At 40.7% G+C, this 13,971-nt stretch overlaps 3 protein-coding genes across 4 annotated transcripts in view; 2 read left to right on the forward strand and 1 right to left on the reverse strand.

The window, feature by feature from the left end:
- Positions 1-1,900: 1,900 nt before the first annotated feature.
- Positions 1,901-8,359, forward strand: tram2 (translocation associated membrane protein 2). Its single transcript, XM_079290791.1, has 11 exons — positions 1,901-2,089; positions 3,776-3,839; positions 4,076-4,185; positions 4,669-4,785; positions 4,885-4,943; positions 5,583-5,667; positions 6,102-6,172; positions 6,437-6,541; positions 6,652-6,795; positions 7,277-7,434; positions 7,564-8,359. The coding sequence occupies exons 1-11, from the start codon at positions 1,970-1,972 to the stop codon at positions 7,638-7,640; spliced, it is 1,110 nt and encodes a 369-aa protein (XP_079146917.1). The 5' UTR covers positions 1,901-1,969; the 3' UTR covers positions 7,641-8,359.
- A 795-nt stretch (positions 8,360-9,154) lies between these two features.
- efhc1 (EF-hand domain (C-terminal) containing 1) overlaps positions 9,155-13,971 on the reverse strand; it is a gene marked incomplete at both ends in the record, with an annotated part of 8,243 nt that continues 3,426 nt past the window's right edge. Inside the window, 3 exons of the mRNA XM_079291170.1 lie at positions 9,155-9,229; positions 9,507-9,611; positions 13,712-13,938. Of these exons, the coding sequence (XP_079147296.1) occupies positions 9,155-9,229; positions 9,507-9,611; positions 13,712-13,938 (407 nt within the window). The remainder of the gene's footprint in view (positions 9,230-9,506; positions 9,612-13,711; positions 13,939-13,971) is intronic.
- LOC306793720 (uncharacterized protein) lies at positions 10,159-13,656 on the forward strand. Of its 2 annotated transcripts, none has more exons than XM_079291450.1 (5): positions 10,159-10,200; positions 11,934-12,381; positions 12,497-12,658; positions 12,757-12,846; positions 13,130-13,656. In XM_079291450.1, the coding sequence occupies exons 2-5, from the start codon at positions 12,226-12,228 to the stop codon at positions 13,472-13,474; spliced, it is 753 nt and encodes a 250-aa protein (XP_079147576.1). In that variant the 5' UTR covers positions 10,159-10,200; positions 11,934-12,225; the 3' UTR covers positions 13,475-13,656. The 2 variants fall into 2 exon arrangements, with proteins under 2 accessions (XP_079147576.1, XP_079147577.1); XM_079291451.1 differs by lacking the exon at positions 10,159-10,200 and having other exon boundaries at positions 11,317-11,969; positions 12,128-12,381.

Here is a 13,971-nt window from a genome sequence, read left to right on the forward strand (position 1 = left end):
GTTTCTAAAGACAGAATCAGGGAAAGAGTACACCAGCTTCTTTTTGGACGGCTGCTTTTTCACCTCTCTGTGTCAATATATTTAGTGCATTGTGGGGCACAGTGTTTTGGTTTCATGCTAAACTGGCCTTTTATTCTTCTCAAATCATGAACTATTTTTTAAAAGCATTGCTTTTCCCGATCGCCGGACACACAGAGTTGAAAGCTTCAGCAATGCTTTCATCAGACATCACGAAGGTAATTAAAGGAGCTGATTGGTCAAACAGGTGGTATGCGGAGCTCAGTCACGCCTTCTACCTGACTCAGCGTTTTCTATTCTTTTGGTAGCAATTAACTTAAGCCTCAATAATTACACTGTGCAACGAAGTGAACACTGTTTCTGACAGCTTGTAACCACGTACTGAGGAAGTAGCCATGCGTTGTATCAATAAAATGTCATTACAAGCGTGCAGCTGTTTTAAGGTCTTATATTACATACCGAAACTGCTGTTACTCATGTTAATAATTGCCAGCAGTTATGCGAACTATTGACCTCTGAATCGTCACCATCTCAGCGTAAAGCCGGAGCTTCGTCGGCTTCTTAAAAGCACAAGTATCTTCTGTACCATATGTCTATTGCTGTGATTTAGTGTTATCGCCATGTAAAGCAACAAATCCCCGGTCCCCTCAGAGAATAAGAAACTGTATTTTTCGTATAATCAACGTTGTCAGCTGGCATTGCTTTGAGCAGGGCTAGTGTGTCAACCTGGTAAAAACTGTGTTTGATGTTTTATCTTTATTTACATGTTGACCATGTAATCGCTAAAATGTCGTTTGAATTTACATTATGTCGGGGAAAAAAAATGTCTCAGGCACTGACTTTAATAGCTTTCAAATGTGTAATATGTAACAACATGAAAATATGCTGATGAGGTACTTGTAGTGACTTTTTGTATGTGCTCTTGATGCTATTTCTAGGGCACACGTGTATGTTTTGTTCATCACTGCTCTGTTAAAGGGATGAAATCCGCAAACAAAGCAGTGAGATGATGCTGGCTTTTCTCTTGCAGGTGACTTGCCTGTATGCAATTTTGAAATGTGAAGTGAAAGGCCACTGGTGGCTTTAAATAAGCAATAAATAACCATCATATTGGGGTGACTGGAGTACAAGTGTTTGGAATCATTTAAATATTGTTTTTTTTTGTCGTGCGTTGAATTGTTTTTGAGCATTTAGGATGTGCACTGCTCTGTGACCACCAGTGGTTGACGAAGTATTCAGATGTTTTATTTCAGTAAAACCAGCAAATCTACAGTGTACAAATACTCTGTTACAAGTAAAGATCCTCATTCCATATCTTACAAGCACCAACATGTACTTTAAGTACCAGAAGTAACTCATTATGGCCCATTTCAGAATAATGTATTTTACAGTTTGGGATTATAATTAGTGATGCATTAATGTAAACATTACTTTGATGTTGCAGCTGTACGAGTGAAGCTAATTTCAATGACTTAATATATTTCTTGGTAGCCTAATCTATAATAAATCATTAGTTGATTAAATTATTAGTTGATATCTAATTTGTATTAATGATCTAAACCTGTAAAGTGACTAAAGCTATCAAATAAATGTAGTGGAGTAAATATTTGCCCCTGAAATGTGGTGGAGTAATTATAAAGTAGTGTAAATGGAAAATATTACATAAATAGTTAAGTTCAAATCCCTAAAAATAGTACTTTATTCCACACATTGCTTGAGTAACTATAATTACTTTCCACCACCGATGGCCGCTCAGGTTGAAACGGCCTTTTGTCATAATAGACTGTACTTATTGTGTAAACGGTAGACGGCCTCAAAGAAGGTATGTATGGCACGCGCCCTTTAAGAAGTCGCGCATGCGTAAATTAGTGAGAAAGTTAACTCCTGAACTTCGTAGTCAGAAAAAAAATTGAGATTTATAAAATAGCAGGGAAAACAGCATTGAGTTGACATGGCATTCCGCCGGAGAAACAAGAGTTACCCTTTCTTCAGCCAGGAGTTCTTAATTCAAAACCATGCCGACATCGTCTTCAGTCTGGTGATTTTCGTTTTGATTGGATTGATGTTTGAGGTGAGATGAACCCAGATTCTCTTTCTTCCCTCGTCTCACTCAGCTGTTTTAAGACGGAGAGCCTGCTGCACACACAAATATGTTAACTTGGTGCGAAGCGGAAACTTATTCGGTCGAAGCGATCTTTTGCTTTTGTTAAAAAACTTGTTGTTTGACTGCATCTCCGCTTTCTGTCAGTGGAATCAGTTCCGCGGATATGGTGGCTGCTTGCTGCCGTTTTTTCACGTTTTTTTTTACAAGTTTTATGAACAATGAATGTTGCTCTGTTTGTAGTCAAAGTAGCAACGTGAGATTTAAAACGGATCCACACAGTAACAGCTGTAAACAGCAGGGTATAAACTGCAACTTTACACGTTTATTGCTACTTAAACTGTGATATGTTCAAAGTTGTCGGTATTTTGCCTTTTACTACTTAAAAGTTCATTTCAAAAATAGTTTAATAAACCGGGATACAACTGAAAACTCTGATGGCACAGCCATACGAGTCTCCTCATATACGTTAGTACACAATGTATCTTATTCGTTTCCTGAAGTGTACGTTTTACCCTTTTGGTTCCAGTTTAAAGCAAAGACCGCTGCAACATTTTGATTCTGATAATTGTCATTTAGCACAGGGAGTCCAGCTAAGACAGCAAGTACAGCATTTATCAGCATTCAAATTAAAAGCGTCGCTGTTGCTTGGAATGTGATTCAGCAGACGTCCGACGGTGAGGGCTTTTATTTCTAAAAGCGTAGCCGGAAGTGGTATGACTTTTCGTCGCGAGCTTGCCGGTGATAGTTAAGTGCCACGTCTCAATCTTTGCGCCGTGGCTGCTGGCTCTAAGGTCTGCATTGACCTGAAGGGATTTCACTTTGACATGCAGTGACTTTATTAATGAGGTTGTGTCTAAAGCTAATAGGTTATGCTACGTGCTATCAAAAGGATGACTCTTTAATCACTGTGTATACCAAGTCCTATCTAACAAAAAAGGGATGGTTTTACACCAAATGTTATCAAAGTCCCGTTATGTTCCGTCCCCAAGGGTGTGAAGATAAATAAATAAAGTTGATAAATAGGATAGGAAAGACATCTGAGACACAACATGACATTTCTATGATCGTTAAAACCAGTCAATTAGTCAACTGAACAATTTTGACAATTATTTTCAATAATTTATTAAGCAAAATATGCCATAAATGATTTGAGAAAATGTGATGTAGAATAAATGATTAATCAATTAATTGCAAAATAATTGAAGACAAATTTATCTTGTGTGGATATTTCTACTCCTTCGGGCCTCCAATAGTTACTCAGAATAAACTATTTAAAATCTCTTTTGACTGAACTAGTCACATGGACCTCTGACAAGGGGCTGCGGCTACATATCGCTACATTTAAAGTGGTCTTAAGCTAAAAAAGGTTTGGGAAACTTGCTTGTCATAGAATAATTTGGGAAGCTCTGTTACAGTTTCCACATCCCGAGTCAACACAGGCAGATTCTTTCAGCTCCCAGTCATGATGCCACGGGGGAGGATTGACTGACAATATTACAAACAACATCATACATTCTGAAAAGCTAGGATTCTCACTCACGCTCTCACAAGTACAGGCACATACCCACATACTGTACATGCTTGAATGATACCTTGAAGGCTGGCCATTTGATGTTCTATGAAATACTAATTCCCATCTCATCCGATGTCCAGACAACAGCCAAGACGGCCATACTCTTCATTCAGCCTCAGTACAACGTCACCACACTATCACCAGGTATGCAGTTGTGGATTTCTTATTAAATACTGACTTTAATTCACAGTCAATGGCCAATCCTACAGTTCGTACGTTTCAGTTCCCGCATATAACGTCATCATATTACCGCCATTGAATTGTGATTTTTAAACTGAGTTTACATAGCTCCAGGACGCTTAACACACCTCTCATTGTAAACGTGTGTGTGTGTGTGTGTGTGTGTGTGTTTGTGTTTAAACCCTCCTATGTGTGCTTAGAGGGCGAGGTGACGTTTTACCATTACGGTTGGAAGGACTCTGCCACCATCCTCTTCTATTTCTTCATCGCCATCATCCTCCATGCAGTAGTGCAGGAGTATCTACTGGATGTAAGTACTCAGTCACCCAGTGGCATAATGTTAAAGTGTTTACATCCAGTTGCACCGAAAAGGACATTTGAAACGGAACCATTTGAAATGTAAAGAGCAGCAAATTGACTGTTTCTCAGACTAAATCAGACAGACATTGCTCCAGTTCTTTTAGGAATGGAGTTGTGAAGAGAGAGTCGAATTGAATCCATCTGAAGGTATGAGCCCTTGTGTCATTGTTTAGAAATAGGCCAGCGAAGGAGGAATGAGGTTTTATTTTAGCACCATCACCACAATTTCCAAAGTGTCTTGAAAGGAATACTTCAGAGGAGGGTTTGCAGCGGGAGACACAAATGGTATCTGCTGTTTTTTCTTTTCTTTTCTTGTCCTAGTTATTTTACTGTGACACTTCCTTGTGTATGACACATTCAGCCGTCATCAGGGCGCCCATTGTGACCGGATCCAGTTGCATTCACATGATCTCTTGTATTGTTCGTGTTGCAGAAAGTGAACCGGCGTCTCCACCTCTCCAAGAGCAAGAATACCAAGTTCAATGAGTCGGGTCAGCTGTGTGTGTTTCACTTGGTGTCGAGTGTGTGGAGTTTGTACATCGTCATAACGGTGAGTGAGATTATTCAGTGACTACGCACACGCACACGCACACACACACACAAAGGAAAGACAATATAAAGTGTTCTCGTCTTTGGTTTCTCCACACAGGAAGGATATCTCTTTCATCTCAGCAGTCTCTGGGAGAACTATCCCCATGTACACCTCAGGTATGAATGATGCGATACTTGCTCTGTTAGTGATGTGTTTTTTATTAGAAAATAAATGTGTAGTTTTAGATGATTACGTTATTTTTTTTCTACCCCAGGGCCGGTTATACTATGCACTATACACGTTTGATATCAACTCAAATGTTGCAATTAAAACTAGATTTTATCTCGGCCCTCTATATGAAAATGCTGGATTTCATATTGTAATTTAATGCTATATACGACTAAATAATTGCCACGCAGTGGATCTAGGGACATTGGGGCCCCCGGTTGTCCGATTTGGTCTGTTGGTAATCCAGCTTTGGTCTTGCGCCTGTAGTTTGTAGCTTATCATGATTTTCTGACTGCACACAGAGCCAAAACTAACCAGCCATGTTAACATGCGTCAGAGTTATGAATAATGAATTGAACACCGTTAAAAACAGGGACATTTCTGCTGGATTGCTCAGCTGTGTCTTCTCCTAATCAGGCATCTTAAAGGTGTTTAACAGTTGCATAGTCATGGGAGCCTAATCAAACTAGGAATGTGTCACTGTGGCAGCTGTGTGAATTGTACCGACTCTCTCTCTCTCTCTCTCTCTCCTTCTTGCCCTTTTCCCCCCTTTCTCCTACTTCCCTTCTGCCTGTCTGTGTTTCCAGGTTCCAGGTGAAGTTTTTCTACCTCACTCAGCTGGCCTACTGGCTCCATGCCTTGCCGGAGCTCTACTTCCAGAAAGTACGCAAGGTCAGTAAGGAGGCCCTGGGAACTGGATGAGTTCTGGAGTGTGACTAGATAAGCTGTGTGTGTGTGTGTGTGTGTGTGTGTGTGTGTGTGTGTGTGTGTGTGTGTGTGTGTACTTGTACATCTATCTTTGTGAGCACCCATTTGACTTTTAGTATATGTGCATTTTGGGTAAATGAGGACATTTTGGCAGATCCACTCTCCTTCAAATGGCTACGACTTGCTTTTAAGGTTCCGGTTAGATTTATGGGTGTTAGGCATTTAAGTAGTTGTGCTGGTGGGAATGCACTATGTCAATGAGTGTCCTCACAAAGACAGAAGTACAGCAATGAGTGTTTGTTTTGCATGTACGCACATTAGAAGGAGCGTGACAAAGAACAAAAAGCAATATCATTTGCAAAAAAAACAAAAAACAAGTCTGTTTTCTTTTCTTTCAGGAGGAGATTTCTCGTCAGCTCCAGTACATCTGTCTGTACCTGCTGCACATTGCTGCAGCCTATTCGTTAAAGTAAGCGCCCAGCAGAAGGAGCTTTCTTCTCGAGAACCTGCAAAATTCAAATGTGGGAGAGCGAGAAACGACTGAACAGGAAGTTTAGTTTGAGGTTGAAACTCGACGGAATTTATCTGCAGCGCCAGATTTCACTGCACTGTTCTGCTTTACTGCTCCTGGTATTATGTAAATGGTTTCAGAACCCTCTATGGATGTTCACCACTGGAGGATTTTCCCTGCTTTAACTTGTCTCTCGTCTGCTTCTTTCCTCTTTTTGTTCAGTTTAAGTCGTGTGGGTCTGGTACTCCTCTTCCTCCAGTATGTCTCAGAACTGGGCTTTCACATCGCCAGACTCTTCTACTTCACTGATGAGAACCATCAGAAAATGTCAGTAACCTCGCTGTTTTCTTCTTCTTTTTTTTTTATTGCTGTGACTTGACTTTTGCAGATTTATTTATGTGTTCCGATGACAAATAGTTGTTCTGTTTGTGCTTCAGATTTGACATGTGGGCCATCAGCTTTGTGTTTACACGGATGGTCACTCTGACCCTGATGTTCCTGGCTGTTGGGTTTGGTTTGGCTCGTAGTGAGAACCAGGGGCTGGACTGGGAGATGGGCAACTTCAACACTGTACTGATAAGGTAACGACCTACGGCCCTACGGCCAACATCTGTGGATACTGAATTATTTTGTGGCACTGCTATTACTTTATACAGCTGCTGTGACAACTGTATAGTCAAAAACACACTTGGCGCCCACGAAGAACCTTAACTTTTTAATGTCTTTATTGGTCTGCAACATCATTTCACAGTAGCTGTAGCCAGCAATTTGTCACTGATTGACCAAATATGACATGGCGAGTAAAAAGAATTTGCTGAACTTGCAGTTTACATGACTATTAAGAACTCTATTGAAAGATATCTCCCCAAGGACAACATATCTCGCAGATTACTTGACTTGGCTGCAAACGGGGCAACTGGACCAAACTAAATTGTGGTTCCCTTGGTGTCCATTGCTTTCAAAGCCTGAGAAAAAAAAAAAAATAAAGTTGTTCAGACCTTACTTCATGCATTTTCCAAAGCACACAATTGCACTAATCTTCTTTCCTTGGGGCCCCTTCAGGATGACCGTTCTACTGCTGGTATGTTTGACCCAATCTTGGCTACTCTGGAAGTTTATCCGCTTCCAGCTGAGACGCTGGAGGGAGTTCAGACACGAACAGGCTGTCCGCAAGAAGGCTGCCGCAAAACAACCCCTACGGCCGCTGAAGAGAGACTCACGTGAGTATAAATGTGACTTTTCCCCCCGCCGTCATTCCCTGCGTTCTTGATTTGTCCTGATGAACGTTGAATGTTTATCTGCTACATCAGTAGAGCTCCTGACCTCTCACTTGTTTCCCCTCCTGCTAGTTGGTCACCATGAAAACGGAGTTCTTAAAGCAGAGAATGGAGCTTCTCCTCGGATCAAAAAACTCAAATCCCCCTAAGATAGCCCACCTACTGGCCTGAACAGTGACCTCAGCCCTGGCCGAGGTTTCTCAACACCACAACGGGAAAGCTGGCGGCCGCCGGCCACCAAGCCTCTTGTTGACTACGTCCTGAGATGTTACACGGACTCAGTCGCCACAGACTTAGGGCTCGAATGCTGGAAAATGAAATCAAAGGAAATCCCTTGAGCCCAACAGACATTTACTCTTTTTATCATATCAGTATTTTTTTATACATCTACGCCGCCTGCTATCCCACGGATAAGGAGCACCAATTGTATGCAGAATGATTCAAATGTAAAGTGAACACCGTATGCGGCACACGCGTTACTGGCTGTGTGTCACTGTTGAATGTGTTGATGCATATCCTCGTACTGTATCGGCTGTAGTGCCGTCTTGTGTCGGCTGTCTTCAGCTCTCCTCATTGAATTGGCTTTGCTTATTTTCTAGTCTGGTCCGTTGGAGCAGAACATTTTTACTGGTATGGTATGATAACAGCTAACTGTGTGCTGGCCTTACCATTATCCCTTCACCGTGTCAGGAAAGGGATTTTGGCCAACCAATAGTGTGCCCAACCTGGGCCACGCCCATTGAATGTCTGTTTAAAATCCGAAATTCATCACAGGTCACTTAACAGATAAGCATCAAGTATGTATGATGGATATTACCGCATGCCATTCCATTTGTTTGTTAATTACTTTATTAAATAATGCAATTTTCTGAAATATTGTGACTGAAGTCATTTTTCTACATGTTTCCCTATTTTGCAGAAATGAAAAATGCTTGCATTGCCAGTTGGTAAATGCAGACAGAATTACTTCTCCTTTCTGCTACATTCCCAGCGTTCTATCATAAAACAGTTAACAGCAGTGTGTTAAGGTGATTCTGTATAGGGTGGTGCACTTGGACTCAACCACTGGTGGCACTGATCATGGTGGACTCCCCTTCACCTGAATGCTATTGACAGCCTGCTAAACATGTCAATGTTTGGTCTTCCGTTTGTTTTATGTGGATGAGGGAACCTCGTCGGATTCCATCAAACAAAATACATTTTCTGCAGCAGGTCCAGTGTTTGTTCTGTATGGGTCCAAACCTTTCAATCTGCCCAATCCTCTGAGTCAACTGATTCGTCTGGCATTGTGACAGATTTTTCATTAAAAAAGTGATTGAGCCAATCAGTGCCACAGGGGTCCGAACAATTTGTGGCATGGGCGGGACTATCGCTGTTGTCGTCAGCTGTACACTGGATCTGAAGAGTAATAAAACAGTGGACACCGCTACAGACAACATTGACGCTGTTCTAAATCAATCCGGATGACATCAAACGGCACTCTGCCGTGAACGCATTTATTCAAGGTCGAACCAGTTCTCCCCACTGGTTCTACCAACTCTCCCCTCTGGTAGGCTTCTCTTGAAGTTCTGAGTCGGAATAAGCAAATACTAGCGATTGATGGTCCTCTTTTTTTTAATGGCATGAATTGAATATTTTAGGAACTATTTACTTCGCTTCACTCTTAAAACACCAGAACAAAGTCTGAGGACATGGCAACACATCGCCTGTCGAGTGTGAGTGAGGAGGCAATGTCAGACTGAGAATGGAAAGAGCAAGAGTGTGACAAAATGACAATTCTGTCTGATATCAGGCAATCGTTTTGTTTATTATGTTCAACATTCTGCAAAGGCTTTCACTTGGTCTTGTGGAGTGAACTCTTGAGGCAATCCAACCTTCCATGACATCATGAAGATGGCTCTGCTACATAATCAACTGATAGAGAATGGACATAAATTGTTGTGTGCGTCACATTTTGTTTTTAAAGTGAAGATTAGAGGGGTGTGTTATTTTAAATGGCTGGTCTGATGTTTTACCTCTTTGGTCGGCTGGTTATTTGCTTTCCGCATACCCGACTTCTGGCGCCTGAAGTCTTTAGCACATTCTTCTTGTGAACCAAAACCATTATAGGGAGGAGCCTCCTGTAGATAGAAATACAAATTGTAGCATATCAAATATTTTCAACACACTGTAAAACAGCACAGCCCTGTTTAGTTATGTCCACTTACTTCTTCTCTTTAACTCAAAGAGCTCTGACACATTTTACATTTTGAACTCAGCTGTTCAAGTTCTTGAAAGGTAAACTTACAGTAATTCATTGTGTTGACTTTTTGAGATTTTGAAGTTTTGATTGAACTTGTGATTTTAAGTTATCAGTAAAAAAAAAAAAAAAGAGACAGAAGGCGGGAGTGGGGAATGAAAAAAAACATTTGCTGCAATGTTTGAGTTTTAGGGAAACTTTCTTTTTTAAACCATGGCCAGGTTGAAGCTTTTACATAATCTACTGGTTAAACACTGCAGATAAGTCACATACTTAAATTCCAATAAAAATATCGGCATTTTGTGGTAAACAAGAAAGGACTATTGCCACCGGCGGAGGGGCACTATATACCTGACAACGGCCAATGACTCGAGGCGGAGGAAGAGTACGTTACTTTCTGCCTGCAACAAGAAGAGCGGACAGAACAGAGCGCAGTGAGGATTTTTTTCGCTGGGCTTCAGCACACAGAGGTGAGTTTAAATTATGACTTTGAGTATTTTTCCTAATTGATATCATGTGTAACGTTAGTAATGTAACACAGTTGTGTAGGTCGGGCTTTTTAAAGGCTAAATGTGTGGTCTTGATGTTTAGCTAGTTTAACAGTTTCCCCGGTCTGTTTTGCCCGCGAACTTTTAAAATGATAAATGGTGGACCTATTTAATCTGTAGTGCTTTTAATAAAACGTATTTAATGTAGAAGTATAAACTATTGGTTAATTCTTAATGTGACCGCAATATTATTTTTTATTCATTATTATATGTGCCACTGAAGTTTTTCGCTGAACACCTCCACCCCCCCCAAGTGAAAAACGAGCTAGCTAGCTAGCTAGCTAGCTAACATTAGTCAGCAAGTTTGCTAGCCTCCACTAACGTTACTGTCTTAAAGTAGCTCATGCCTGCTGGATTCACATTGAATGGCTGAGTCGCTGCCTATGCTTTGCTCCTCGTTATATTATATTTTAATGCCAGTAACGTTACTTAACGTTATATTAATGCGGAGCATGCCGCTCATTAGGAACGCAACTGCATTCAGAGCAAAGACTGGAAAGCGGACATTTTGACCGACCCTCCCTCTCTCGCTCCCTCTCTCGCTCTCTCTCTCTCTGCTGTGTGTGTGTGTGTGTGTGTGTGCGCACGTGCATGTTTGTACGAGAGTATGCTGAACTCCGCGGACAGCAGAGTAGAAACTGCACAGAGATGAAGAGACGGACTTTTAGTTATAGTTTACTCCTGTCGTAGAGTAAAAACATTAATTTAAAATGACAACAAATCCTCCAGTAGAGACGATATGAATTATTCAGACACGTGTATTTGACCGCTCCCCTCTGCAGTCAACTCGCTTCATCACTGGTATGTTTACACAGACAAACGGAGCTGGCAAATGGTTGAATTAACTATGTCGAACGTCAATTGTAGGTTAAACGCAAATAGTTGAGCCTTCTTCAGTGAAGGGTCGCCAAACAGTTGACATTTTGTTACAACCAGCCCCTCCTATTACCAGCAGTGTGTCTCCACATCAGCAGACAGGATCAGTGAGGCCATAGTGCTGTTAGCCAGTTTAATGTTAACTGTTGAAAAGTACAACTTTATGTAGTTTGTTTTTGTAATGTTTAGACTTGACATACATAATGATATATATTATGCAGGTTAGGGCCTGGCACTAAATGGTCTACAAACAAGTTGATACTAACAATTAAACAATAAATTATATACGTATTATTCTAGTAATCTTTGACAGGTTGGAGGGTTTCAGAGACTTCCTTTACTCATTCCTGAGACTTGCGCTGTTGAATTGGATTATATTGAGAGGCGGTTCTCGTACTCTCTACAAGTAAATGTAATACATTTCAACATCACAATCTATTGTCTCACTTATAACAAAACAAAGCTAAAACTGAATATTTTAACCATCATCAAGTTTGAAACTCTTGCAGGGCTATTATTATACTGCACACGATTTAGCTAACTCAATAAACTGAATAAGTGTATTTAAAAATTAGATGTATGAATCGGTTTATCCTTTTTTTCTAATCTCGAGGATGTTTGCTTCAAAATCACTTGATCCCTGTTTTTGTTTTAAGTATTTTGAAATTGTAAAGATTGATAATTTAATCATAAAGGAAATAAATGTTGTATTTGTGTTGAATACATATATTTGCTTTTTTCACTAAACATGCAATTCATTTATTTTTTTCTGTTTACAGATATCATCAAGAATGTCCAGTTCATGACGTGGAAATGTAAGTTTTGTGCATTCTCCTCCAATGGACAAGGAAAAATAATCCAGCATTATAAACAGCATCATGGACATCATCGTAGGTGTTTAGGCCTTGTCTGTATTTATGATGAATGTTTGAAGACATTTCAAAACCAAGCTGAACTTAAAAGACATTTTAAGGAACATCTGAAAGAAGGTCAAAAAAGGGAGAGATCCATTTCTTGCCAGAGCCACCTGAGGGACAAACTGCCAGTAAATCTGAGAAGGATCGCGAGACCATGCTTCTAGAAGTGCAGAAGAAAGAACCAGATTCACAGCTTCTGGATGATCTGATGATTGCAACATTCTCGCAAAGAAGAAGTGAAATCATTGGTAACGAGCCACTCATCTCTGCAGTCATGGACAGATGGCCTGCATTGTTTAGTGAAAGACAGGTAATGTTTTGCCAACTGAGTATAGCATATAAATCCTGTATTTTCATTTCAATACTGCTCTTATTTTCCCTCACTCATACATATTTCTCTGCATTTTGTCATCTGTCTGTTTCAGCTGAGTGCCGAGTTCAGTAGGATTGTCACTAAAGACCTGCTGGAGTCATTCCTGGATGGACTCGATGCCTTGGTGCCAAGTCTTCTAGAGCTGTACAAAGCATGTGTTTCATCGAGTAGGAGATTGCGTCTGAGCGGTGTGCTGCAGTGTCTGCAAAAGGAGGTATGTACTGTGTTGAAAACAAGTTTGTTGTTATTGTGTATTAAAATTAGGATTATAGCTTTGGTGTCACATTAATCTACTCTTGCCTGTTCTTTTAGGACACAAACCAAAACCGAAGAACAGCCGCCTTGCTTGGTCTTCCATGCTATCTTTCAGAGGATTCCACCGACATAATCCGGATGTGTGACGTAAGAAACTGTATTTACACCTTTACTACACTCAATTTTTGTAATGTGACAATGGTAACATTTTTCATGTTCATTAGTTATTACCATACCCTTCAGCGCTCTCCCTGTCTATTACTATTGGTTGAGCTGGTAATGGTAGCTTTACTGCAGCAGAGCTGATGATATCATAAGTCTTCAAATTATTGGAAAAAATAAATAAATTATAGTCTATTAATTAGAGTGGCAGTTATGTTTTAAATTTGGTGATGTCGGTTAAGATTTGAATGTCTTTATACATCTTCAGGCCCATGGAGAAAACCTTGACGTGATCATGAAAGGAATGCAGGTTGGACTGTTGATTGGACACGAAGGCACTCTGCATGATGCATTTCCTTTGGAAGTCTTCAATGTGGCTGTGGTAGCAGAGGAGAAGATCATCCTACATAAGCTCGGAGACATCCCCACAGGCTTTGCCATGTTAATGGCCGCAATCTATTGCCTTAACCTGGAGTACCCCCGGAATATGAAGTTCACCTGTGAGTTCAAGAATACTACACTCGAAGGCCAATTCTTATGGGAGCCAGCCTACTGTCCAACACAGCGATGGGCTGTAGACAGTGTGAGATATAGAGGTGGACAGAACAGATAATAAAACGTCACAGCAGCTACAGACACATCAGTACACAACAGTAAAACACACACATATTCAAAAATAAGTTCAATATTTAGCTGGTCAATATGTACAATAAATGTACAATGAATGAACATGTAAACATGGACAGATGAGGGTAATGAAGGACAAAACATCATCGCGACAAAAAGTCACCTATCCTCAGGCAATAGAGATGATAGAGTTTCAGATGAAAAATACATTTCCGGTTCTTACCATCTTCTTCTCCTGAAGCAGGTCAGTTTCTTTTGGTACCTCTAAGGGTTTCATCTCCAGGTCAGGGTGATTCTTTTGGTAATACTCTTTCGTGAAGCCGTCGCAGTCATACAGCAGGAAGCGACGGCTCAGCAGCTCTATCCTTTGTCCCACCTGGAAGTCTTTGGGGGAGTAGTACTCGTCTACCTCCGCTGCTGAAACCTCCAGCACACAGCTGGGAAAGATCTCTGGATGGAAATACGAGTATCGTTAATTCGTTT

Source organism: Melanostigma gelatinosum (genome assembly GCF_949748355.1).
Source record: "Melanostigma gelatinosum genome assembly, chromosome: 19".
NCBI classification, from domain to species: Eukaryota; Metazoa; Chordata; class Actinopteri; order Perciformes; family Zoarcidae; genus Melanostigma; species Melanostigma gelatinosum.